Source organism: Thunnus maccoyii, chromosome 19 (assembly GCF_910596095.1).
Source record: "Thunnus maccoyii chromosome 19, fThuMac1.1, whole genome shotgun sequence".
NCBI classification, from domain to species: domain Eukaryota; kingdom Metazoa; phylum Chordata; class Actinopteri; order Scombriformes; family Scombridae; genus Thunnus; species Thunnus maccoyii.
This window is the reverse complement of record NC_056551.1, coordinates 22,513,458-22,540,643: the sequence shown is the minus strand read 5'-3', so window position 1 is coordinate 22,540,643 and position 27,186 is coordinate 22,513,458. Positions and strand designations below refer to the sequence as shown.

Below are 27,186 nucleotides of genomic sequence, written 5' to 3'. Positions count from 1 at the left end.
CCACACATTGGCTTGTGTTAACAACAGAACAACTCTTTGCTCTGATTGTTAATGATTTATGGTTATTTAGAACTCTGTCACTCTGCACATGTGCATTTGAGGACACTATCCTCTTATCCTATCCTCTTTTTAGATGACCATGAAGTAGAAACAATGACGTCCTTTAACTTGCTCTGAGATATCTGGGCTTGCATCCCAAAATCCCATAATGTCCAAATAAAATGTAGTAAAGGAAGTTGGTCTCAGCTTTCCAAAGAGGAATATGAAAGGAAAGCATTGTTCATTGTTGGGACAATGTTTTTCAAACTGACTGCTCAAGTTCAGAGCAAATTGGGGCTCATATGTTAGAGAAGCAGGCTGGTTGGTTTCCTGGACTGGAAGATCAAAATCTGGGTGAGAAAAGTGAAAGAGCAGCGCTTGCCCATGTTACCATCACTAGGGTGCCTTTAAGCGAGACCCTTAACTCCTAGCTGCTCTAATAGAGCTGTAATGTGCAGTTTCCAGGTGTGAAAGTATGTAATGCATGTAAATATCCTGTTATACCTCAGTCCAAAGTGCTCTACTGGGCTTGCTGCTTTCAAAAGCAATTTCAGCTGATGGTCAATGATAGTAGTATAAGTATTTTTCCATTTTTTGAAAGAGGCTGTAGTTTTATATGGTAGATGTGTGGTTGTCACAAAAATACCAAAATGGAGGATGGGTGGGAATAGAATTATAAACACATCTTTAATGCCATCCAAAGTTTCATTCAAATAGAGTTTTACTTCAGTCCAATCTTACAATCTGCAACAAAGTTTTTGCACACCATATGATCTTAGTGGCAACGTTTAGGACCAAAATCTCTTTATAATGAGTTGGTATCAGAGGATCCTGCACATTGTCAGGTTCTTGCTCTCACTTTTTAGCCATGCTAGTGGCAAGGCTGTAGGGATGGTAATGCTGGGCTGTCAGTTGGTCCACTACTTCAATCCAGAATGAAATATCTCAACAACTATTGCATAGATTACAATATACAGACATTCATGGTCACCAGAGATAAATTTTAATGACTTGAACACCTTTCTCCATCTTGATAAATGGCATTAAGTCCAAGACTTTATCCTTATTATATGTTGTATTTTATTATGTATTAGAGTGTTGTCAGTGAACCTAAACCTGAAAGACTGGTGATCTCCTCTCTTCTAGCACCATCATCAGGTCAAAATTTTAATTTGTCCACTACTTTGGTTTATCACTTTCTCATCGGCTGCAAATGTTAGCATGCTAACACACAACATAGTGACTGTGGTAATATTATACTTGCTTATCATCACCATGCATTGTTATTGTTAGCATGCTAACATAGCTCAAGGGATTTCTGTGCTAAAATACAGCCTCATAGAGCTACAGATTTTTTTTAGTCTTGTTTAACATTGTTAATGAAGTGGTAAAGTTATTAATATCATTAATAAAGTGAGAACAGGTGACTGACAGTTAGTTTGTGGGATTCTTTAGTTCCTCTTCCATCCAAAATCCAGTATGACTTTATTTCTCCTTAAGAAAAACAGACATAGAGCTCAACCCATATATACTGGATTTTTACAACTCAGTGAAGAACGAGGGCAACTTTTTATTTGTCTTTATTTAAAAAATAGAGGGTAGGTCTCTACAAATAACACACACAGCACAGTGTGAGGCAGAGTTCATAAGGTTCCTGGTTCCTTTATCAGTGCGGTTGAAGGAATGAGTAGAAAGCACTTAACAATGAATGTCCTGATTGAGCCTCTTCGTCCTGCTTTACGTTGCTCACCACCAAACTCGACCTGTTAAATCCAAAGAAAATGAAAAGAAAAAACATAACATTATTTATTATCCCAGACTGTTTGCTTGTTGATGACTATTTTATATGGTATTTTGTAATGTTGCTACATAGCAGAGCTGAGTACCTCATTTGTTATGCTTCTTAAAGATGGAAATATACTCCTGCACATCATCAGGGGATCCCATGATCACGGGGACTCTCTGGTGAATGTTGGTGGGCTGGACGTCCAGAACATTCATGGCTCCTGTAGTGGCCATGCCTCCTGCCTGCTCCATGATGAAGGCCATGGGGTTGCATTCATACAGCAGCCTTAGCTGAGAGTCAAGAAGCGCAAAGAGGAGTGACTTTACATCAAGATAAATGACTAATAACTGTGATTTGTGCATTTCACTGCAACTTGACAGAGATTATTAGAAATTATTAAAAACATTTTTGCTCATATATAAAGTTCCACCCGCTCACCTTGCCCTTAGGACTCTTGACATTAGCAGGATATAAAAAGATCCCTCCATACACCAAAGTACGATGAACATCAGCTACCATGGAGCCAACATATCGACTGCCATATGGAGCAGAGCCATCCTAGAAACACGAAAGTGTTATATGGAATTTATGAGTCAATTTCATAATATTCAGAATCCAAATATGTGTATTAATATACACGAAATAACAGTAATGATGGTCACTGGCTGGTTTCCTTTACCTCTGGGTATTTCTTCTTTTGTAGATACTCTGTCACATCTGGGTAAAAATGCTGTGCATATCCCTCATTCAAACTGTAGATTTTTCCCTTCTTCTTTATCTTCACATCCCGATCTACCAAGATGAACTCACCGATCGACTGAAAAAGGAATTCAAGGAACTGATGATCTGAGTATCAGATGAAGACAAATAAATGTATATAATTAGCAAAAAGTAACAGTTTTGATGTCATCTACTACAGGGTCATCTTACAGGGTCGAGCATAAAGCAGTTGACTCCTTGACCAGTGGAGAGGACCATCATGGTGGCACTGCCGTACAGAGCATAACCAGCTGCCACAAGCTTTCTTCCAGGCTGCAGAGCATCCTTCTCATTTGGCTCATCATCTGTGGTCTATGGAACAACATGTGGAAAATTCTCAAAACAGACAAAGACATTTTGTGCACTAATGAGATGTGTTGAAGCTGCCATACAGTTAGTTATTTTCTTTGATAGGGATACAGGGCAGGACGATGCAGTTTTGGGATACAGTTTCAACTAAACTAAACAACTAAAGCCCTCTTTATGGATTTGTCACCTAGATTAAACTTGTACAGCTTTTTCAGGTATGTAAAAGTCTGTGGTTACCCTTGGACTCATATAAACGAGCTATTAGCCTACACATTAACTCCATACCTTACATCAGATCCTTGTGCAGCCCTTTTATCTACCCAGACTGTATCTGGAGTTCTTGAAAACACATTAGAATAAAGTCTCTTAGTATGTGAGCCTCCCAGTGGTGGACAAAGTATCTGGTCCTACATTGGAAATTTTACCTAAGTAAAAGTGCTATTAAGTATTATCAGCAAAATGTTCTTGGTAAAAGTACTCATTACACAGTAAAATGGCCCCTCTGTTTGTTATATTATTATATATTACATTATTTTAGATAATTATTAATGTTTCATTATTGTTTTGAAAGAATTTTAATGTTGTAGCTGATAGAGGTGAAGGTAATCTAATTACGTTATATATTGTTTGCTAGTTTAATCTGTGACAATGCATCATATTTTATGAACTGATCAAATATCTAAGTATGTATCCCAAAACTGTATTTGAGTACAAGACTTGAGTAAATGTACTTAGTGACATCCCACCACTAGACCCTACTCCTTTTTTCCTCAGATGCTGATTTGCAACTCCATAGAGGGTTTTTGGAAAAAATATCAGTTCAGGGAAAATCCATATAAAATATAATTGAAAGCCATGCTGACCAATTTGCTGAGGTAAGAACTTCTCTGTGTTTTGAATCAGCATGCACTAACCTTTTTGTAGATAGCGAAGATTGTTCCAATCGAGACAAGACAGTCGATGTTTGAGGAACCATCCAGTGGATCAAAGCACACAATGTATTTTCCCTGTCAGTTAAAGAATATCAGTTAAAATCAACTTTACAAAACCAAAAAAATATGTGAAAACTCACATAGACATGCATGTATACAGTATACTGTAGAGATGCACATACTCTCTTGTCTGGTTCTACAATGATGGCCTTCTCGTCTTCCTCTGACACCAGCACACAGGAAGTGAATGAGGACTTGATCATGTTGATGACCAGGTCATTGGACAGGACGTCCAGCTTCTTCACCTGGTCCCCTGTCACATTGGTGCTTCCAGCGATGCCATATCTTTCCAGAGAAAGGACAAGGACAGGCTGAAGTGATCAAAGGCTGAATAACAGCTATCTATTTCTATGCAATTTTAAAACATGAAGGAAATGTCATAACAATCCACATAGATTGTCTTTAAAAGTGCATTTATTGCCTTTATTATGATGCTTTTTTCCACATTATATTAAAATATTGCACCGGTAAGAATGAGAAAGGTCTCAAAAGTCTTCTTGTGTCTGCTTGACCCCTGTCCTGGAGGATTTTGCACAACATTTGCAGTTTACCTTTGGTTGGGGGTCGGGGCCTAATTTAAAACAGTTGAGTCTTACGTCATACTGCATGCAGCTAGAAGTAACACTAAATCCAGATATGAACCTCAGTTTCACACACATTTAAATGGAAGAGAAGGAATAGAATATTGAAACTTGATATCTTAAGAGGAGCAAATGAAGGTCATCAAATAATAGTGACCTTGATTGATTTATAAATGTTTAATGGGGTGCATACTGTAGTTACCCCTCCTCGTTTATCCATATGATACTTATATGACAGCCTCATATTTACATGCAGATGCATTCATGTTTCCTTCTATTATCTCCACGGTTACTTAAAAAGAAGAAAGAAAATACTACTCACAGGTTAGCAATCCCAGCCTTCCTGACAGCAGTTGAGATGGCTTTGACAGCTGTGCAGATGGAGTTCAGCAGGTTCGTCAGCTCTCCTGTTCCATGGGCCTTCCTGCCCTCCTCCAGAACAAACCTGGTGAGGGTCAGCACATTGGTATCGAAGGTTCCTTTGTCAGACATTTTGCTGTCAGGTGTGAGACTGGGACTGGGAGTAGAAACCTAATGCCTGTGAAATAGGTGAGCATGGCCCCCAAAGTTAAAAAGCGGACTCTAGAACTACAGATAGGGGTAGGGATGGGGGTGTGCAACTCTTTCAACCAATCACAAGTGTTGTTTCCCACAGTCAGCGGTTGGTTTGATCACTTCTGTTAGGAACAGTGGGTTTGAAAGAGCAAAGTTCAAAGATAGTTAACATTTTTCATCTTAAAGTAACAAAGGCTCAAGCCTGATTCAATCTCTGCACACTTTGATTTTTGACTCAGGATTTTCTTTGTCTGCACTTTAAAGTTCTGTTCATTATAAGTTCTGGGCAATATTTTGAATAAATAAAATTCCCTTTATTAAGTTAAAATGGTATGATCTTACATCTGGAACAACTTGTTGCACTGTGTTTATGCCAAAGTTCACAATTATTCTAAAAGCTTTTAAACAAACTGTTGTATCATCTAATTCTCATTTTCTTACATTAATACAAATGGTCTGTGCTATTCAAATTGTTTCTGTATTGTTCTTATTATTGAACTGATTAGCTTCAGTTTCAAACAAATGTGTTTAGTTTTACAAATGCCAAACAATTTATGAAATTCACTGTGCCACTATTGGCCAAAATATTATAAGAATTACAGAAAATGTTTTTGGAACAATATATTAAGCACTGCTTAAACATGCTTCTCCTGCATGATCCAAGAGAGGTGTAAAGTTCAAAACGCTGGACTCATTGTCCCGGTCTACCCTATCTCTTTTATATAACACCCTTAATTTCACATATGCTGATTAAACAGTATTTGCAAGGTAATAAATAGTCAGATTCAGAGGGTGCAGTGGTGTTTGTTGTCTCTTTGTGAGTGTGTCTCTGAATGGACATAATTACTTTATGGCTGTCTCTGTATGTGACAAAAACACAAAAACATGAAAAGGCAAAATGACCTCACATGGTTTACTGAGTTACTCGACTTACAACGTAAGCGTACACGGAATGTGTCAATGTTCTGTTTCACAATGGAAAACTAAAGTTGAACTTTGAACTTTTAACAAGGTATCAGGCATGATAACAGTGGTGGGACTCAGAACCTCTACTTAAGTCAAAGTACCAATAACAATGTAAAAATACTCCATTACAAGTAAAAATCCTGCATGAAAAAACATATTTAAGTAAAAGTACATAAATATTAGCAGCAAAATGTAGTTAAAGTATTGCAGTAAAAGTATTGGTTTGGTCCCTCTGACTGATATATTATTATATATGACATGATTAGATTATTAATACTGAAGCATCAGTGTTAGAGCAGCATGTTACTGTTGTAGCTGCTGGAGGTGGAGCTAGTTTCAACTACTTTATATACAGTTAGCTAGTTTAGTCCAGTGGTTCCCAACCTATGGTTCTGGTCCCTCCAAGGGGTCACCAAGCAAATCTGAGGGGTCGTGAGATGATTAATTGGAGAGGAAAGAAGAAAAAACAAAGTTGATACACAAATCTGTTTTTCAGTTTTTGGTTTTCTCTAATCTTTGATTTCTGGTGAAATATTGGGTCATTTTAACATTTATTGAAATGAAACCATGTGAGAAGTTTAGAGGGAAAAATCACTATTTTGTGGAGCTGTTAACAACTCATAGACATCTGAAATGTGACCCTGACTAAACACTGCTTTTTGTAAGATGGCAAAAGCCAAATAGGTTGGAAACCACTGGTTTCATCTTTAACAATGTGTTGTATTTTAAAAGCTTGTTATATTATCCATTGTGTCAAATCTCCATCTGAAAAGTAACTAAAGCTGTCAGATAAATTTAGTGAAGTAGAAAATACAATATTTCTCTCTGAAATGTAGTAGAGTGGAAGTATAAAGTAGCATCAAATGGAAATACTAAAGTAAAGTACAGTTACTTCAAAATTATACTTATGTACAGTACTTGAGAAAATATACTTAGTTACATTCCACCACCGCATGATAATAGCCTTTACTATGAGGTATTGCGTAATGGTTAATCACACACCATTCATAGCTTTTCCTGGTTAAAGGATAGGTTCACATTTTTTTTGGTTTGTCTTAAAACAATAGTCAGGTGTCCATATGAACACTGAAACAGGTTTTGCTCGCTGTTATCATTCCTCCTGTTCACACTGACCATTAGAAGATCACCTCCAAAATGTGCTCACAATGTAAGTGATGGTGACAAAATCCACCATCCTGGTTTCATGCAAAAATGTATTTAAATGTTTACCTGTAGTTGATATGAGGTTTCAGCAGTCTGAGTTAGTCAAATCAAGTGTATATCTTCAACAGTTACAGTCATTTTATTTTAAAAAAACAAAAAATCCCTCTTTGTGTCTTGATGGACAGTGTTTTCCTGCTCAGCTGCAGTGGAAGGAACAAAACAAAAAGACTTTGAAAGATATTGCATTGATTTGAATAATTTGGAAGACTGAGGTCTCATATTATCTTCAAATAAACTTTTCAATACATTTTTGCACAGAAGGAGGACTGTAGATTTTGTCACCCATCACTTACATGAAAAGTGCACTATGAAGGGATCTGTTAATGGCCAGTATGACCAGGAGAGTGATTACAGCAAGAAAAACATGTGTCAGTGTTCATTTGGGCACCTGACTGTAGTTTTAGGACAGACTTGAACATTTAATGTTTCTTTTAATGGTAAAAAATGAACTTGCAAATGTGATTTTTGCAGACCAGCATGTGAGAGCTACAGTTGATTATTTCTGTAATTATTTTTTGTTTGTAAACAACATAAGTTACACTAAAATGTATACTACTGTATACTTTTTTTTTCTTGGAGTCCCAGGCAAATATAGTATAAAAACAACTTTAATATTGCTGGTCTAGTATTGGGTGCAAAATGTATTCCTCCACTGTAACCACATGATGTCACTGTGCAGCTTGAATATAAACAAAGTCCGAGCAATGATTCAATTCACAATTTACAATTTAGAGGAATTCAGAGGAACATATAACTGCTGGCAATCCTGCTGTGCCTTGAATCAGTTAGAGTTGTGTAGTGTTGGGTTTTTGGTTTGTTTGTTTTGTTTGTTTGTTTTGTTTGTTTTATGTCATTTTCTTCATCCCTTGAACTTTAAATAGCATCAACACAGATCTGACCAGGACAGTCCCTGCAGGATGTTAGATTCATCAACTTAGATTTTTTTTTTTTTTTTTTTTTTTTGCATTTATTGATATTTAATTAATGAAAGATATAAACCATAAAGAATATTTAAACAAAGAATACTGTAAAGTTTTGCTTGGCTTCAGAAAAAGTCGCACTCATATGTCCCAATTATGGAAAAAAAAAGTGAATTTAGGGTATTGGAAATCATTGTATATATATAAAGATCTTTGATTAGCTTTTTACAGTAAATATGCTTCATGTGAGGAGATATATAGTCAAAACCTAAACAGCCCTTTCGCCTACAGAAAGATGTAAGTTCAGAGATAATAGATACAAAAATCATGTAGTCTTAATGCTATGTAATCGATTCAACAGAAGAAAAGACAGCATCAATATTTTAATGAGGTCTATTCACCACCTGGAGCACCTGCCGTGCCCGCTGACAGCTCTTACACATGCGCAGTGTTGTTCCTGCTCCTGCACAGTGAAAACTTCTCTCTTTACCGGCACGGAGTCTTCACAATCAAAAACAAAGGAGTAAAGAAGAAAAAGATGAAAATTACCATCGCTTTCATGTCCACTAAACGCTGTTCGACCTCTCCCAACAGAAATGGCGTCTGTGTAATTATTTTAAGTTCTACATCACCCGAACCTGTTGTAGGTCTCCTGCACAGGTGAGTGACTTCTCATCACGTTAGCTAACGTAGGCTGACAGGTGAATGCGCACTGACTTTTATCTTAGTTTTAAAGTAGTAAAAACAATTTTCCATGAGAAATAATCCTAATAATTGTGGCAGCAGCATCATATCAACATGGTTGAAGTTTATCTTGTATTCTCTTTGCGTGACCACAAGGCGTCAGGCTTAAGCAAATGATGTTTAATGTAAACGATGTATGTTTTACCCCTACTTTGGAGATGTTTTACAATTGTGTCGTCATGTCATATTTAAAAACACATATTTTCCAAGAGTGCCTATAGGTTCTGGTACCAACTGGGAGTAATTCTTTGGTGAATTATCTTTCCAGCTAAATTATAAGCGCTTTAAAAAAAAAAAAAAAAAAAAAAAAAGCCCTGCAAACTAGTGAAAGGGGGGGACGCTTTGGGCGTATTCGACAAAACAAGCCAAAATAGCTGGCTTAGACCCAACCATTCTGACATGTGACCCCTTAAAACAAAGCAATGTTGTATATATACAAATTAAAATTATCTATCGATCCACACGAGAACGCAAACATTAGAGGAAAGTCTGAAAAAATAAAACATTATTTGGTGTAGCTCACCTATACTGTTAATCATTTTCTGGCCCCTTAGACTTGTCCTATGACTCCCAAGTTGAGAACCATTTACATCAGTAAGAGATTATATTTGATGACATCCGTGTATGCAATGGTTTGTGTTTATTTTGTATGCTTCTTTTGTTTGTATTTAGCTTCCTAACATGGTATTTTACAGAATGTTTATGGCCAAGTGTACTAACAGGCAGCCAGTATGACATACTGTAGGCCAGTGGTAGACAAATTACTGCCCGTAGGCCAAATTCAGCCCTCCGACACAATAATTTGGTCCCATGACAGAAGCAGAAGTTTTCCCTTTCAGAGTCTACACTGAAATTTTTACTGCTGTAGATAACAATATAAATACAAGGGTCATGTAAATCCCGGTAAATTACAAATGAATAAAAAACAGTCTCATACATGGAAGTACTACAGAAATGGCATGATGATAAAAAAAACATTAATCTACAGCAAAAACAACAACGGTACTTTAAGTCAACCATAATACTGTTGACTTAAAGTAAAATAATAAAGTATTATTGGCAAAAACAACCATAATTTTGGCAGGATTTATTGTGTGTTGATAACCTATCAAATAAATCTAGTCATGTAGTTTTCTTAAATTAATTGAAAGAAAGAAAGAAAACATGAAAACATATACAGTAGGCATAGCTGTAAGTTAGTTAATGAATGAATTATGGTGGTATGTGATTTGCATAGCTTTATAAATACTTGATGTGCTCTGTATCTAAAATATATTTAAGTACTGGTGTTTTTGTCAGAAGTATAGTGTTTTTGTCGTGTCATGTGGAATGGAAAAGGCAATTACATACACTTAAGCCTCATGTTTAAAATGTTCTCTTTTGTGTCTCTCCTTCTCTCTAACCCATTCATACTCTATCCGTTGGTTCCAAATTAATGTTTTTCATGCATTTCCTCTGTCTGTTAACTGCTAAATTGACTCTGCTCTCCTGCAATCAGCTCTTCCAAGCTGCTCTGTAACATTCATTTGAGAGCAGCACAAATAATACTTTGGGTCACTGTGGCTGACTCTAAAGAGAACTTGCTAAACTTATTGGATTTATTGCTTGAGGCTTGATGTCATGTCAGCTTGTCCAAACAGGAACAGATGAAAAATAGAGTAAGATAGATATTTTCTCTCTGGAGGCTGGGCGATGCCTGGTTTTAATGTGGAGCATGAATTTCTTTCATATACACCAAATATTTACTTACATATACATTATCATTGTCAGCAAAATATGTTTAAATAATCCTTGAATCCTGATGCTTTTGCTGCTGGATTTCTCCTTATCCTATGTATCTCATGTAATCTGATTTTTTTTATTAATGCATAATGCAGTGTTTGACCAATCAATTAACTTTCACGTCACTGACTTTCTATGAAGGTGCCTATGTGCAACCTTTGAGAGAAAATCTCCTCAACACCTCCACGTGCTGCAAACAGAAGGTGCTTAGTGAGGAGAAAGTGATACAGTATTGCAAAGCATCAAGTCACTGTTGTGCACTGAGGCTCAGCATTTCACTCAGTGTACTTGTGAGGAATTAACTATAATATGTCATGGCCTGGTATTGCATTTCCTTTGTGTAAGCATTGCAAGGTTAACTGTTATTGACTGCTGGACCTGGTGTGGGAGAGAGAAAGTGATTGAAGGAGTGATGCAGTGTAGGACTATACATGTTAAAGCTAATAATCAAGATGTGAAGCATAGTTAACTTGCTGCATTTTTCTTTTATTTCCAGAATTATTCAAAGTTCTATCTGGATTTAAAGGGATTGCTCCATTATTGATACTTTGTGAAACATATTCATGGCTCAAGGCAGTTACATCTTGAGAAATGTGTCAGGTAACTATTACTATTACTATGCAATAACTTAGACGCTCTGTGTGTATTCTCTAGTTTGTATGTTTTCCTACGTGCAATGTTTGTGTTCACCTTTTTGTTTTTAGGAGTTACAGTGGTATTTAATGGTGACTGAAAGACCAAAACTTTGCAAAGAAGGGAATATCTCCATCAACTTAAATGCACATTTCTCTCAAGTATTCAGCATTTACCATTCAAACGCTGTTATACATTTTTCATGAATTACAATATTGTGTCACGTATCCATTGCTAAATCTCTCAGATCTCTGTTGCTTTTGTTTATTCACTGACTGAAATACTTGGAAGATGTCTGTGGTAGAGAAAGCCTGCCAAGAGTATGGTTGGGTGTTTAGAGGGAGAGTTGCAGAGTAATTATAGAGTAGGTCAGTCTATGTAGAGAGACATACCATTTGGAGAAAAGTGACTTCTGAAAACAGTGTCTACGCAACTGGTAAATCCTCCTCTGTCCCTCCTCTTCTTGTGGGACAGGCTCAGAGAGGTTATAGTCAAAAACATTTCGAGGTGAGAGAAGAAAGGTTCTAAACTCGAATAGAAATGGTCACAGAGAAGCCTATAATACTAAGGTAAGGAAAGAAAAAGGAAACTGTAAGGGTAGAAAGTATATAGCATGCAGAAAGCCTAGATATTGCATTTTCCATAGCACATTGTGTTGTTTGCCTATGATATTTTTTGATTATGAATATTAATATTTTAAACACCAGTAATTTGCTGTTTTAAATTGATTGTCTAGTTTTATTGTTTTTTATGACATGCAATCAGGAGAATATTTGGAGATATTTCTACATACTCTGTTACATTTCCCACTTTCCAGCAAGTGTTTGGACTATTTTTTACTCTGCAAGGGTAATAAACTATGTCTACCCCACTATTGGTCTAACAGGTCAAAGTGCTGAAGAGTGTGTTCCTAACTACCTGCAGAGTGACTACAGTTGTCAGCTGGATGTGGACTACTTTAAGTGTGTGGACAGTTTTCAAAACGGCACCACCATTAAGCGGCTAAGCCTTAAGAGAAGGCCCAGAGTGGCCGTTAATAATGTGGAAAAAACACAGCCTGGGATTTCATCCAGCCAGTGGCATTCTGCAGAATCCCTGTCATCATCTAGCAGTGATGATACAAGACTACTGGGCATGTCTTCTGCAGCCAGAGGTCGACCTCCTCTTCCTCCACCCCATGGCTCCTCCTTGGATAACAAACCCTGCCGGAATGAAGGCACAGCAGCCTCTCCGATACCCACTGAGTCAAAGCCTCAGCCTGCTGCAAGATCATTTGCTTTACAGAGACAAAGCCCAGTGTTGGAAAAGAGCAATGTGGAGGCCCACAAACACTTGGAGCAGGAGGTGACCAGCCAGCCTCCACCTCAGCCCCATCCCCGTCGAAGACTGGCTAGCTTTGGAGGGGTAAGCTCCCCTGGGTCGCTCTCCCCTTTCACTGGTTTAGGTGCATATAATCAGAACAACAATGGGAACAAGCCTACTGGCACAGGAGGTGATATGCATGTCCACCTTAGCTCGTCTCTTGGCAGTAGAGGAGGCAGCACAGGCTGCCTAAGGCTGAGCCCTCAGAGCTCTGGAAGAACCACCCCAGTTACAAGTCTCGGCTCCATGCACCTGCAGAATGTCCGTGATCAGATGGTGGTAGCCCTGCAGAGGCTGAAGGAGCTGGAGGAGCAGGTGAAAATCATCCCTATCCTCCAGGTAAAAATCTCTGTCCTTCGGGAGGAAAAGAGGCAACTGGTCTCTCAACTCAAGAACCAGAGTGACAATGAGGACATAAATGATGTAATTTTGAAGAGAGCATGTAGCATGGAAAGGTGTAACATTGAGAGCAAGGTGAATACTAAAGAAGGACTTGAGGGCAAAGTGAAAAGTGACTGCACAGACTTCAAGGAGTTTAGGCAACTGACTGAAGAGATGCAGGCATTGGAAAGAACCATCACAGGTGGACGTTTGCAAGCATGGCATGGAAAAAGCCATAGCCCTCTGCATGACAGGGCCAAAGATATAGAAATCACAATGTCTAAAATCACAAAAGAAAACAAATATGTATACACTGAACAGGTAGAGATGAGTTCCATTGCAACACAAGTGTCTGAATTCAATCTTGGAATTTACAAAGATTGGGAAGCAGAGCTTGATGCCCAGCAACTAATAATTGGTGCCTTGAAAGAGAGAATTTGTCACTTAGAAGCAGAATTGAAAGAATCAGCTCTGCAGACAGAGATGAGCCGTCTGAAACTGGAGCTTCAGGCTGCAGGAGCAAGGAATCGGGCGGATAAAGCCTGCTTTGCGACGCCATCCACTGCAAGCACAGGCATCGAGGTGAGACCTCACACCACAAGCCAGGGAGTGGGTAATCACACAGAGCTCAAAGATGCCAGCACATGGGATGTCATAGAGGTAAAGACGGTGGGAGTATCTTGTGGTAGACCTGAGCTGAAGAATGCTAGCACAGGTCCAGGTGTTCCAATGAGCCACTGGGAGGTCCGGGAGAGAGTGGAGACAAAGGAAAGGGGCGTGGGGATCCAAGTTTTTACAAACTCACAAGGAGTTGGGACAGAGATTAAGGTATGTGATGCAGAAACCAACACAGATGTGGAGGATCTGGGGCCTACAGTAGAAAAGATAAAGTGTCGTTCAGTAGCGTGTGGAGATTGTTCTGTTGACGTAATCATCTGGGAGGCCAAGGAAGTGGTTTCTCAAGGTGTGGCCACAGATCCAGTAAGAGTAGTTGATCTGGGAATCATGGCTTCACCTCAGACTGCTTCTCAGCGGACCAACACTGTATCCAGTTCAGTGTCTCGTTTTACAAACACCAGACATGCCTTCAACACCAACTCCAGCACTAATACTGTCCTCAATACCCAAGACAAGCACACTAACACCACTCAGGCTGTTATGAGGACCGTATCAGTAGGCAATGGGGTCAAAGACATCAAATGTATCCCAGAGACCCGCACAATTGGTGTAGGAACTGAAAATATGGTAGGAAGTGCCTTAAAACAAACACCAGGGACTGTTACTAACGTAACCCGAGACACTGGTGTTGGATTCACAAACATTAATGACAATTTCCTGGTTGGACTGAAAACCAAAAATATGGCCTCTGGTCCATCACATCTACCCGACCCCATCAAGACGAGGAGTATCGGTGTAGGGGAGGGAAGGATACGGGATTTGTCTGTTTCATCCAGTACACCTGGCCAGAGTTTCCAGCAATCTACACAGTCCCAGTGGGACCCTGAGCTTAACCATTATATAGAGAAGATGCAAAAGCTCCTTGGGGAGCATGGAGACCTGCTCACTGAGGACTACACTGAGCAAAGGGAAGGGTTTGTCCAGCAGCACAGCAGCCGAGGAAACGCCAGCTCCACGCTATCATGCAGTAACAAAGCTGCGGCACAAGGAGGAACAGAAGTTCATCCTTTAGATTCTCAGCCATCAGGTAGCACTGTATGGATTTAGCTAGTGTTAAAGGTACCTTTTTGGAGTTTGTAAACAAACACAGCAAAGTTTACTGTCATCATATCACACCAAAATGCACTGTGTGTATTCTTGAGGCCTAACTAATATGTTTCAACATGCATTCAGCACCTTTCATTTCAACTGTTGCTAACATATGTTGCTAACATAATGTAAGTGCAACATATCAGCTTAAAAGGTGATGACATGTCATGTTGTTTTCACAACTTCTTTCCACTGCCCCCAAGTGGCCAAAAAAGTAGTTAATGCAGGTTGAAACTTGCATTGTTTATATCTATGTTTACATCAGCTAGCAGTCTTCTTTCCCTACTTTTGCTGGCTCAGTTGTTACTTTTCTTGTTACTGCCACCAACTGTTGATGTGTGGAATAACGTAGAATAAAAAGCTTACATGCACTACGCAATTATATTACTGCCCTTTGCAGTTAGAAGGAATATGAATTGTGTTATCCGCATGCTCTTGCATGTACAGTACATCTACCCACTCATCAACACTTTGCTCTACACAACCAATCATGAAAAAAATTTACAGGGTACCTTTAATGCTGGATTGTTATTATGTATATGTATTTGTAATATATTTTGGTACCTTTCTAAGTCAATGCTTAACTAATGTCCTCTTTCTTTGCCACAGCCAACAGAGAGTTTCACTCCCCATCTCAACTTTTTTCTAAGTGTGACAAAGCAAACCAGGGAATCTGCCAACAAGGTAGTAATGATTCAGAGGTGAAAAGAATGATACAAATGTTAGAACAACAGACATCTTCTGCTCTGCAAGGTAAGCATGTATGTGTGTGTGTCAATGTGTTATAATCTTAAACAATTATGTTCTAAGCTCTTCTTCAAGAGAAATATAGTAAACATTAGGTGGATAAGACTGTCTGTGCGAAAGTAGTTTAGTTTAAAAATATTCCATCTTCAGACCACTCTCAAGGTCCAGTTTAAACTTGCATTGGGCTTAGAGGAAGTGGCTGCCTTTGGTTTGGCAAGTTTACTTTCTGAGGGATACACTTGCAATGTTTGGAATGATATCTGGTTTTGGAAGGCGTCTTGCACCACATAGCAGTTTGTGGCTGAGGGTCTAAAAATGAACAGTTTCGTAGGAGGAACTGGTGTCAGAGTAAGCTGTTTTTTAAAATATGGCCTTCAGATTTGTAAGAATATATAGAATATCTTGAATATATCCTTACTAAATCCTGCCAGATTGGCCTAGTGTGATTATATCTGTTCTATTACAGTACATGTGTTATATAAATAAAATACACTGCTAATATCTCGCAGATTAAATAGAGGCCCCATCATTGTTTCTAGACAGGTCAACTAATGCCGGCGTGTTGCGAAATGTAATGAAGAAACAGAATGGTGACCAAGGCTGTAGCAGTAACAGGAAAAGCATGAAGTTTATGAAGGTTACCACAGGGTAGGTATCGATTGTCTAAACTAATATATAACAATTAATATATTAACATATTTCCATTGTATTAAATTCTCATGTTTTGTCCTTAGATTGGACCCAATGCCATCTTATGAGCTCTCTGCCAGTGAGAATATTAACTCTGAGGAAGTGGAAAGGAGAGGAAACAGAAAATTAAGGGAAGCGTCTCAAGATGTAATGCAAACAAGAAAGGGCAAAGGTGGCTTTAACAAGGGATCAAAAGGGTCTGCAAAATCACATACACAGCACAGGTAACGTCTAGAAGGTTTTAAAGCCAAATAATCTCTCAGTTGAATTAGATTTCTGCATTAAAAGCCTCAGCAATAACACCATTATCTTCATATTTTACTGCATGAATCCAACTTTTTTGGGGTCCTCTCAAGTCTAACATTGCACCTACAGTAGTAACCTGTAGCATTTTATTCCTTACAGGAGCAAGTTAAGTGAAAAGATGTTTTCTGCTTGTCAAGCCTTAAAGATGCACCTGAGTGATGACACGGTTTTATCCAGCAGGGAATTGGTATGTTTTGCTCAATATATTCACTGTGACAGCCAGATGAAGCTCGCTGTGTGTGCATGTGTGTGTGTGTATGTGAATGTTTAATGGTATGTCATTGGATGGGTGTGGAGAGATGCTGAGGCAGGGTGTGTTCAAGTATGTCCATTAAGAAGAAATTACTTTGGCAACAGACACAAAAAGCCCAGGAATGTGTCGACACTGTAATTTTCTAAAATGGCATTTTTCTTCAACTTGAATACTATTATATTTCTTAGTGAAAGAGACTCCTCACATTCACGATAGAGAGAAGGGGAGTTCAAAACAGGTAGTATATTGCAAAGGAAAATCGAGATGAGTTTCATAATGAAACTTGAAATAGTAACAAAATCTCAACATGCTGCTTTTGAGGATGAAATGAAGACAGATTTCCAAGCTTCATTTTATGATGTTTTGGAGAGTTTTACAGTGAGTTGTTGCTTTGTTATGCTCTTTGTCTGTTTCCTTTGAGTCACATCCCCGAAATCACAAGATGTTCCTGTCTATTCAAAGTCAAAATTGCTCTACACACTCTGAATCAAGGCATCTTGAAAGGCATTTATGAGAATGCATAAAAGCATTCATTCAAACATTGTTTTTTTTAAAAAAATACATATACCTGTTATATACCTATTCTTTTCTCCTTTGCAGCATGACTGCCTACAAACTCTCCAGCAAGAGTGGTTCTCTGTGTCCAGCCACAAGTCAGCTGCTCCTGACACTGTGGAAGATTACTTGTCTACATTTCGGGTCATTTCACCCTCAGTATTGCAACACATAGCTAATATGGCTGACGGCAATGGAAACACAGCTCTGCACTACAGTGTGTCACACTCCAACTTTGCAATTGTCAAGAAACTGCTTCATGCAGGTACAGTAATACATAGAGGGCAACTAGAGGTCAACAATCTGACTTTTCTATCTTTTTTTTTTGTCCCTTTTTTCTGTGAAAATGTATTTTATTTCTCTGCAGTCTGCATGTACAATATAACCAAAAAATGTTGATGAAAAATGATCCTCCTGGTGCTTTTTAACCTTCACTGATTCAAAAACTGACACAAATTCTGTTGCTTTTTAAACAGAATGCCATAACACTTAAATTGTATAGAAAGAAGCAAGGACATACAGACATCCTGCAGTTCAAGAGTACTGCATAAAGACCAGTGAATACTCTGGTTCAGTGTGTTGTCTGTAGATACTACGAGGTTCCCCAGTAGCCACTAGGGGGCAATTGTTTTTTTCATTTTTCCAAAACAAGGTGTTTCTATTTTTTTTGGTCATATATCTTAATGCTGCTGCCCAACCAAGAGCCTAAATTTTAATCTCCAAAGGACAGTGGACAAACAGTAGTTCAGTAGCACTCATCATTACACAGTATAAATGGATGATATACTGTACAGCAAATTAAAAATATTGCTGAAGTGAAACCCTGGCTTGTTACAACAACTAGGTGAATAGAATACATTTTGTTCATTGCTGCATAACAAGCCAAAAGAGATGGGGTTTTTTTTACTGTCAAAGATGTAATGACCACAATTTAAAGGTACATGGTGATCTTTTGGCTTGTTAAAGTGTTGGTAAAATACTTTATTGACCCTCAGATGTCCTGTACTGCTACAGCTTTTCTTTAAATTAGAAATAAAGATGCACTTTAGAAATTCCACGTTTACCATCACGATGAACTGTTCCAGGCTTCCTTCTAGCTGTGCACAGGTCTGTAAAGGATCAAACGTTAAAGAGTATAATTCAGGGCCAGGCCATTCAAAGCCTTTAATCAATATAAATTGAACAAAAACAGACAAACACTGAATAGGTGCCCTAATGGAGGAGACATAATACTCTTCGTTTTATCCAAAAGCCTTGCTACAGCTTTCAGGAGAGATTGGACCTACCACTCAATTGTCTAAAGGAGGAGTAGAAGTATATAATCAGCACAAACAGTGAAAATTTTAATCCCGTATCACAGAAATTTATTCAGAATGTTCCTGAAATAAGCACGACTGAAGCTTTTTATTATGTAACTCAAAACTTTGGTCAAACATCACACAGCTATAAAAGCTCACTCATCCAAACATCCAAAATGTCTGTGTACTAGCTGAAAATTAGAAAATGATAAAACAAACAAAAATGGACCCAATTTGGAAGAGTGGTAGTTTGGTGCTTAATGGAATACACTGAGTGAGTGTTTTAAGCTCCTCATGCTTGTTGTTGCAGAGCCATGCTAGAATAAAAACTATATAGAATTTCAGGCACTCAGAAAATACATTCAGTACATTTTGAGACCGTTTCATTGCACAGCTTAAATGAAACAACAGCTATTTGAAGACAGTTGGAGCAAGGCTAAATGGTTTGCTGCTGTGCAATGAAAGCATGGCTTTTGTAAATGCTGACATTTTTCCCCATGTCTATGAGTCTTCATTGGTTCAAATTGGTAACCTTTAGTGTAGGCCAATTTTATTTGACATTTTTTTACCCAGAAAAGGTCTATTTTGCACAGGGATTTTCTTGCAGTGTGAAAGTGTTAGGAAGAATCACCAGTAAATAAATGAAGATATACTGTACACCTCTTTCATCCTGTCATTCATATATTTTCTCTTTTCTTTTGTTTTATCAACTCTGGCCCATTGATCACCATCACTACAGAAGTGTGTAACGTGAATCAGCAGAACAAAGCCGGTTACACACCGATCATGCTGGCTGCACTCGCAGCTGTGGAAACTCCAGAGGACATGAGAGTTGTGGAGCAGCTCTTCACAAAAGGAGACGTCAATGCCAAGGCCAGCCAGGTCAGTCTGTTCTCAGGTAGATTCTGTTTCTCTAAACTGTGTCCATATGCTGCCATGGGAACTACTAAAAAAAGCTTGTTGTTTATTCATTCATAGAAGTTGATGTTTTGTTTTGTTTTTAAGATTACTTTATCTGTGGTTAAAATTTGATATTAAAAAGCTGTTGGCTTGTCACATCAACTGGGAGCCATGGTAACAGATAAAATGTTCCTTCTTATTTTTATTTTTTTTGTTCATCTGTTCATTTTCTTTGGCTTTGAAATTAATATTTTTTTTCACATGCAGGTGCTACAATTAAGATCATTTTTAAACTAGTTTGTCTTTGACAAACATTCAATTCCAAATGTGGCTATTACTCTATAGACTTCACATTCTTACATGCAGGACTGCATGTGAACCTAGAAAAAAATCAGTTTATATGAAATTGCCATATGTGATATTTCTAAGTATTGTATGTATATTTGGTAACACTTAATTTTACAGGTCTGTAATTTCCTAATCATTTCCAAGGAAGTTTTCCTGGGAAGACGATATAATTTCATACTAATCATAGAGAAAAATGAGACTACGTTCTGAGACCAAGTAAATATTCATTAATTGTTCAGTTATTGTTGGAAACCTTATTCTTCATTTTTGTTTAATTGTATAACTATAGAGAAATTTAACATTTTTGCATGTTCCACTGACCAAAAGACTTATGTTAGGTTATGCAGCCAATTAATTGGAATTAATTAATGTAAGTATACAAATTGGACACTGCCTGTATTTGACCTATAATTAGTAATTAGTAATTAGTAGTATTATTTTTTTCTGGAAACTTGCAAGGAAAAAAAAAAGTATAACTGTATTTTTCAGTGGGTGCATCAAATACACTATACTGTATGTGCATATCTTCAAGAAGTGAAGAGTTAAGAAAGTGTGAACTGTTTAATTCAACAAACAAACTGTAAATATAAATTTGTAATGTTCGAGATGTGTCAACTCTGCACCATTAACCCTATTTCTTATGTTTGACCCCTGCTTTGTGCTGTCCAGGCCGGTCAGACAGCTCTGATGCTGGCTGTGAGCCATGGCAGGATGGACATGGTGCAGGCACTCCTGGCACAGGGGGCGGAGGTCAATCTCCAGGATGATGAGGGATCCACGGCGCTGATGTGTGCAAGCGAGCATGGCCATGCTGACATTGTGAAACTACTGCTGGCACAGCCAGACTGTAATGCCACCCTCTCCGACAGTGTATGTGAATCATTGCTGCCACTCTCTGCAGCTACTGTGAGCCTAGTGGCTTCAAGCTGTGAAGTATTTCAGCTTTCTCTCACATATTTTATTACAAAAGCAGAGAGTTTTGTGAAAAAATGTAATGTAAAAATTTACTGGGAAGCAAAGGAGTGGTAGTTATACATGATTCAATAAATATAGGATGCTTCTTCCATCTGTAAATGTACAATAAACCTCTTGTAATATAAATGCTTTTTTGTGTGCATACAGGATGAAAGCACAGCCCTGTCCATTGCACTGGAGGCAGGACATAATGACATCGCAGTCCTCCTTTATGCACACGCCAACTTCTCCAAAGGACAGACAGGGGTATGTGGGTCTACATTTTCACAGTAACGCTTTAACAAAGGAGATATTCAGGTAGTATTTTTTTAAAAAGAACTTTTTATTGTGTGTGTGTGTGTGTCTTTAACAGACAGCAGCTCGTCACTGTGGCAAGTCTCTCTCCTCCTCTGGTGGTAGAAATGTCTTTGAATGAGGTGATACTCCAAAACCTGAATGGACGCTTCATGAATTTTATTTATGAGGTGATAAAGCTCACATAACAAAGAAGAATTGTAATGATATTCATTCTAGATTAATGTTTGCATAAGATGGCATAGTGTCTTTTATATTGTAACTCAGCAGGTAACATGCGCATGACAGATTATATTCATAATGGAGAGTAGTTAATATTGTATCCTGGCATCATCTTATTATATGCTGTCACTTTAGCTTTTTCTGTAATCATTTGTCTTTTTTGTAAATATCTGTAAATGCAAATTTATAATTTCAGTATTATATAATTGCAAAGAAAAAAGATTCAAAAAAAGGATTATGGAAACGCATATAAGATATGTAAATGAATAGAAACTAAATAATACATATCAACAAATAAAAATAAACATATGTTTGATTTTGTTAATCATTATGAAAAAATATTAAACTTACAATTGGATAAAATCTGTACATCTATGTTTTGTAATGTAAAAACATACTGTACAGTATGGAGTAAGTTGTCTATAGGTTTTCTGTATCTGTACTACTACTTTTGAAGCATCATGAAGCATGATATACATTTTGAACATGTCTTACTTGTTTTACTTGTCTATATTGCATAGTTTTGACACTGATGAAGGCTGGATAGCTGAATGTTTTCTCCTCACTGAATAAAGAGACATGTCGCTGATTGCAACACTCTCCTTCAGTGACTTATACATTCCTTTTAATTGATTTTTAAACAATTTGAACACCTTTCACAGTTTATCTTTACCCACGTCAGTGGCAGCGCTCTAGAGATGACAATGTTAGGCGTGACGACAGCAAGAAGCAACTGTTAACCCTAACCCTAACCCATTCAAAGACAACAACAGCAATTCATAAGATTGTCTTTTATTTGCAGACGGCAAGAATTATCTACCAACATGCTAACTACATAGCTAGCTACACTGACTTGCTTGCTAGCTTTTAAAGTTTCTCAGACTGCAGTTTTGTGTTTCCTCTTCAGCGCGCTCTTACTATGTCATATGGTTCGTTGATCTGATTGGTTGAAGTTAGCCCATTATAGTCAATGATAGACAGATGGTTCATCCAATCACCTGCGAAGTATGTTTAACAGTTTCCAAGGACGACTTCTAAGATGGTTCTGTAACAAACCATCTGGCACGTCAGGTTACCAGAGACTTGTCCAAAAACTATTAAAAACATGTCAATGAGCCATATGAGTTTGGGTATGTTAGTTTGTTTAGAAATGGCTCCAAAGACAAACAGCAGCATCACGTTTTCAGTCCCAGGAGAGTAGTTCTGTGTAAGGCAGATGACACAGTGCATTTGCGAGAACACAGTGCCATTTACAGAGCTTTGCTAGCTTATTGTGCTACAGATACCACAACCTTTGTACTACCTTGTAAATTTCTCAAAGAGCTCCAGTACAAAGTTAGTCCTCAGAGCCATTTCTAAACAGACTAAGGAACAGTGCAACAGTGTTTCATTAACATGTTTTTAATAGTTATGGAGCTCTACGGCACAGAAGAATATAATATTTAAGTCTTTGAATACATGCATTACTTGTAAGTAGGATCAATTTATTGTTGGTTTGGCCCTGCACCTGAGATTTGTTGACAAAAAAAATATAGAAAATCACTCACTAGCCTTTAAGCACTAGTTCTCATCTATTAATATGCTAGCATGCTAAACTTAGAAAGTTAATATACACAAATCATTTATCATATCAATTGGAAGAGCAAATACAAAAACAAGATCTTGTGTTGTGCAACGCTGGGTTACGGCGCCTCAACATTGTTTTGAGTTGTTTTCTGCACTACGTCACTCTCTACTGTTGGCTACTTATCAAATAAAGCAAAAACACCCCCAAAAAGGGTACACAAAGACTCTGATACATGTGTGAAAGTTTTTGTGGAGACTTTTTCCCCTCTCTCTACATTCAACAGGTTACAATTTCACTAGGTTTCAGTGAGTTTTATTAGATGGCTGCTCTCTCACATTTCTCTTATTAAATAACTCAACCAGATGAAAACATCCCCTGTGGGTCATCAGCACTTCTTTCCCACATTTTTCCAGTCTGGCAGACACCAGTTTGATTCAACCCTTGAGCTTGACACCCAGCTGTGTGTTCTCCTCCGAGACAGAAGCCACTTGCCTCATTCACGTCTTATTTTCCTCCACCCCGTGTCCACCTCTTTCACTTATAAAGTCTGTCACTGGGCAATCATTCATTAATTTACTGACTATTAATTACTTATAATTCCATGAGGAAATGGCAGGAAGTTGCTTTAAATTTTAAACATCTTTTAAGAAGACAGGTATAGACAACAGGCTTGTTGTTAGCTGGCTTTGTGACACTCTAAATCACAGCAGGGTATCTGATCAAAGTATGCTGAGCTCCGTCCATGTTTGCATCTCTGCAAATGAAAACAGAATTTCAGTTTTTAAATAAGCTATAAATAATGTATCAAACATTCAGAATAACCTACGCCTTGTAGAGTTCAGGCTGTTATAATGAGTATTCTCTTTGAGCTTCAATAGCAAGAGAAGAGTGTTTGTCTGAGAAAAGCAGGAATGGGGTAATGTTGGCATGAAATATGGGACAATAATTCATTTCTGCATCAGCCCTGCAACTGCGTCTATATTTAGTTTAGTTTTAAAAAGAAAACTGATGGTGAATAAATGTGTGATCGGGTTTTAATTATAAGAAATCATAGAAGTGTAAAATTTTTTTTTTTTTTTAAGTATTAGCAAACATTTCAATCATGACGACATTATTGGCATTTGTGAAACATGCGTGGACACAGTAGCTGGGTTGTCATTCAAAGCTCTGTATGTCCCTGATGATTTACATTTTGCTTGTTTGAAGCGGTGGTGGTACTTGGACGTAGAAGATAGAAACCTTCCATGAAAAGACAGGGTAGACGTATAAAATTATGTTGTCATTCCACATGGCGGCCTCCCTCCAAGCGTGTCACTGTGTCCCATTACTGAGAGCTTGTGCATGTGTGACTGAGAGCACTCTGAGTCATTTCCCAGCAACGGCAATACAACACAATGATATACAGGGTCCACCATCAAAATTTGCTGTTGCCATGGTAACAGTCAGCGGTTTTGAGCAAGTGGTTCTTGGGAACATAATACAGAAATCATATTTCTATTTCACCGGGGTTAGCTAATCCAGTCACTTCACACTGGCCTACAATTTATTTAAAGCAACGTCACTGCACTTTACAACTTTATTAGAATATATTTTTATCTAAAACATATTCAAAAGAAAACAAAAAGAGGGCTACATTCTTCCCTTCATCTTTAAACAATAAATGTCATATGAAGCAGGCATGCAAGGAAAAGGAGTAGTAATAGTTCCATGCAGATGAATCCACCATATGCTGAGCCATTGTGCACAGTATTAGTAGACAGTATGGTACTGTATCTCGCATGTTCTTGACATCTGCTGGCTAATGATATATTACTGCAAGTCTGCAAGTGGTGCTGCCTGTATTTTTTGTTTATGTCAGGGTTTCTGCAGTTTAATATGTCATTTCATCAACCATAATATATGCCTCTTAAAGATCTAAATATATATCATATCCCATTAGAACTTATATATAGGGACAGGCTCACTATTTTTAAAGCCTGTCTTAAAACAATAGTGAGGAGCCCAAATGAACATTGATACAGGGTTTTGCTCACTGTAATCATTCCTCCTGTTCATACTGACCATTAGAAGATTCCCTCCAAATGCGTTTACAATGTAAGTGATGAGGAGACAAAATTCAGTCCTCGTTTTGAGCAGAAATGTTTGTGAGTTTATCTGAAGATAATGTGAGGCTTCAGCCATCTGAGTTAGTCAAATAAAGTGTGTATCTCCCATAGTTACAGTTTTTTTTAGTAAAAAAATTCCCTCTATGTCTCGACGGACTGTTTTTCTGTTCAGCTGCAGTGGAAGGATAGACACAAAAAGAGGGAATTTGGCACTTAAAGCACAGTAACTTTGACACATATTGACTTGATTTGAGTAATTTGGATGGCTGAAGCCTCATATAGCTTCAAATAAACTTCAAACTTTAAATGCATTTTTGTACAGCTGTGGATTTTGTCACCCAACTCAGACTTTTTTTTTTCAAACAGCTTCTTAATATGAGCAATGAGGTCCCACATTTACACATTATTTCCTGCCAAAGTTGGAACAGTTTTCATTATTTCAAATGATGTCAGTCAAATTCAAATTATGTCAGTGCTCCTTTCACTGGTTTGAAGTGGTAGGGGCTCAGGCTGAAAAAGTTGATGTCACATATGTCTGTGCACCAATCTAGCTTTAACTAGGTTTGGCTTAAAGCAATAACGATGTGTAATGTGAAAGGGGTCGCTTTTGATGAACGACCTGCAACTTTACTTTTACAACTTACTTTTTTTGGTTCACTCTCACCGCGCTAATACCATCATTTTCAGCAGCAACAGTCAGCTGTTTTCAGCAGAAAAGCTCTTACAATGTACTGAATACAACCAGCCCAGCACCAAACAGCAAACAGACAGTTAGAAAATAGTATAGGTAAATATATTGGAGCATTTCGCAGCTAAGTTGGAGTGGAGACCAAAAACAGAGGTAAAAGGAAAGTGACTATTAGACTTTCTTTAGACATTCGCCTGGTGACTAGAAATGCAACCATTTTCAAAACTTGAAATTATTGCAGGTCCTGAATATTTAAAGGGAACATATCATGCTTTTTGTGATTTTCTGTTATTTTTTATAATATTATGGTGTCAGAAGTCTATGTTAAACATGGTCAGAGGTCCAAAATTTGAGGTTAAAGGATGTTAAAATGTTCCCTTCAAGTAAAAAAAGCCAGGGTTTCAGCCTGCTCTGAACGCTGCATTCGTAATGTTATCTCTACTTCCACCTCACGATGACATCAGATTGTTTGCACACGCCAGAACGAGAAAAAAAAGTGAAATCATAATACTAATGTTTGTTGATGTTGTCTCCAGAATCACCCGAAGCTGGCCAGTCAGAACAGATTGGTCTCATCAAAAGGGGGGGCTTAAAGAGACAAGAGCTAAAACAGCCTGTTTCAGACAGAGGCTGAACTGAAGGGCTGCATAAAGGGCCAGTATCAGATAAATAACAAGTTTTATGAGTTGTAAATCATGCAAAGATATTCTAGTAGAGCCCCAGAATAAAAAAAATAGACCTAAATGTGCATGATATGTCCCCTTTAGTTTCATAAAAGCATTTTATTTTTGGAAAAAAAAAAACCTTTCTGCTTAAAGAAAGGCTACAAGAGAAAGCATTAGACTGTAAAAAGTTAGGTATGACAAATGGCCCTGGCTAGCCTCTGGAAGATCGACTTAACTGTATGGCATGAAAGCAGAGCTGTTCAACTCATGTGCATCATGATTTCTTTAAAATTCCAATCCCAGCAGCTCAGGTCCTACAGTTGCCAAGTTTCTGCTTTATACAAAAGGACAGCGCTCTGTCTTCATGAGTTTGATATTATTTGGATAACATGCAACAGGGTTTTTTACGTCCATCCAATTTTCTTTCGTAGCCTGTCCTTTCCTGTGGTGTGAGTTCTAACATTGTGTGCTAGCTGTTTTCCTGGAGTAATTTGTCACATGTTAGGGAAAAAAAGACTAATTGATTCACAGAAACCAGATGTGTGTGAATATCAGCCCAAACTAGAAAAAGTCCAGTTTTTTACTGCAGTTGTTACAGTTCAGTATTGCAAAGATATGTTTCCCTTGCTGTCTTGGCAAAGGAATCAACTGTAATCTGAGTCAATATTTATGCATTAATCACTCTGTTGGAATTCTGAGGCTGCTCATAGCCTACCACACACACACACACACACACACACACACACATACAAGCATGTCCACTATTGTATGAA

The 27,186-nt window shown here is 37.9% G+C and overlaps 2 protein-coding genes across 3 annotated transcripts; one reads left to right on the top strand and one right to left on the bottom strand.

Annotated features, from left to right (window-relative positions):
* Positions 1-1,926: 1,926 nt before the first annotated feature.
* On the bottom strand, positions 1,927-8,766 carry fbp1b (fructose-1,6-bisphosphatase 1b). 2 transcript variants are annotated; one of them, XM_042394988.1, is made up of 8 exons: positions 8,681-8,766; positions 4,789-5,004; positions 4,008-4,170; positions 3,808-3,900; positions 2,756-2,896; positions 2,505-2,642; positions 2,264-2,383; positions 1,927-2,115 (listed from the first exon to the last, which is right to left on the bottom strand). In XM_042394988.1, exons 2-8 carry the CDS (start codon positions 4,956-4,958, stop codon positions 1,927-1,929), a joined length of 1,014 nt encoding a protein of 337 aa, XP_042250922.1. In that variant the 5' UTR covers positions 4,959-5,004; positions 8,681-8,766. The 2 variants fall into 2 exon arrangements, with proteins under 2 accessions (XP_042250922.1, XP_042250923.1); XM_042394989.1 differs by lacking the exon at positions 8,681-8,766 and adding an exon at positions 8,533-8,585.
* LOC121885491 (KN motif and ankyrin repeat domain-containing protein 1-like) lies at positions 8,646-21,978 on the top strand. The gene is made up of 12 exons (XM_042394987.1): positions 8,646-8,791; positions 11,154-11,257; positions 12,177-14,738; positions 15,410-15,553; positions 16,087-16,195; positions 16,282-16,461; positions 16,643-16,730; positions 17,397-17,616; positions 19,389-19,531; positions 20,567-20,767; positions 21,020-21,118; positions 21,225-21,978. The coding sequence occupies exons 2-12, from the start codon at positions 11,221-11,223 to the stop codon at positions 21,285-21,287; spliced, it is 3,846 nt and encodes a 1,281-aa protein (XP_042250921.1). The 5' UTR covers positions 8,646-8,791; positions 11,154-11,220; the 3' UTR covers positions 21,288-21,978.
* Positions 21,979-27,186: the final 5,208 nt, after the last annotated feature.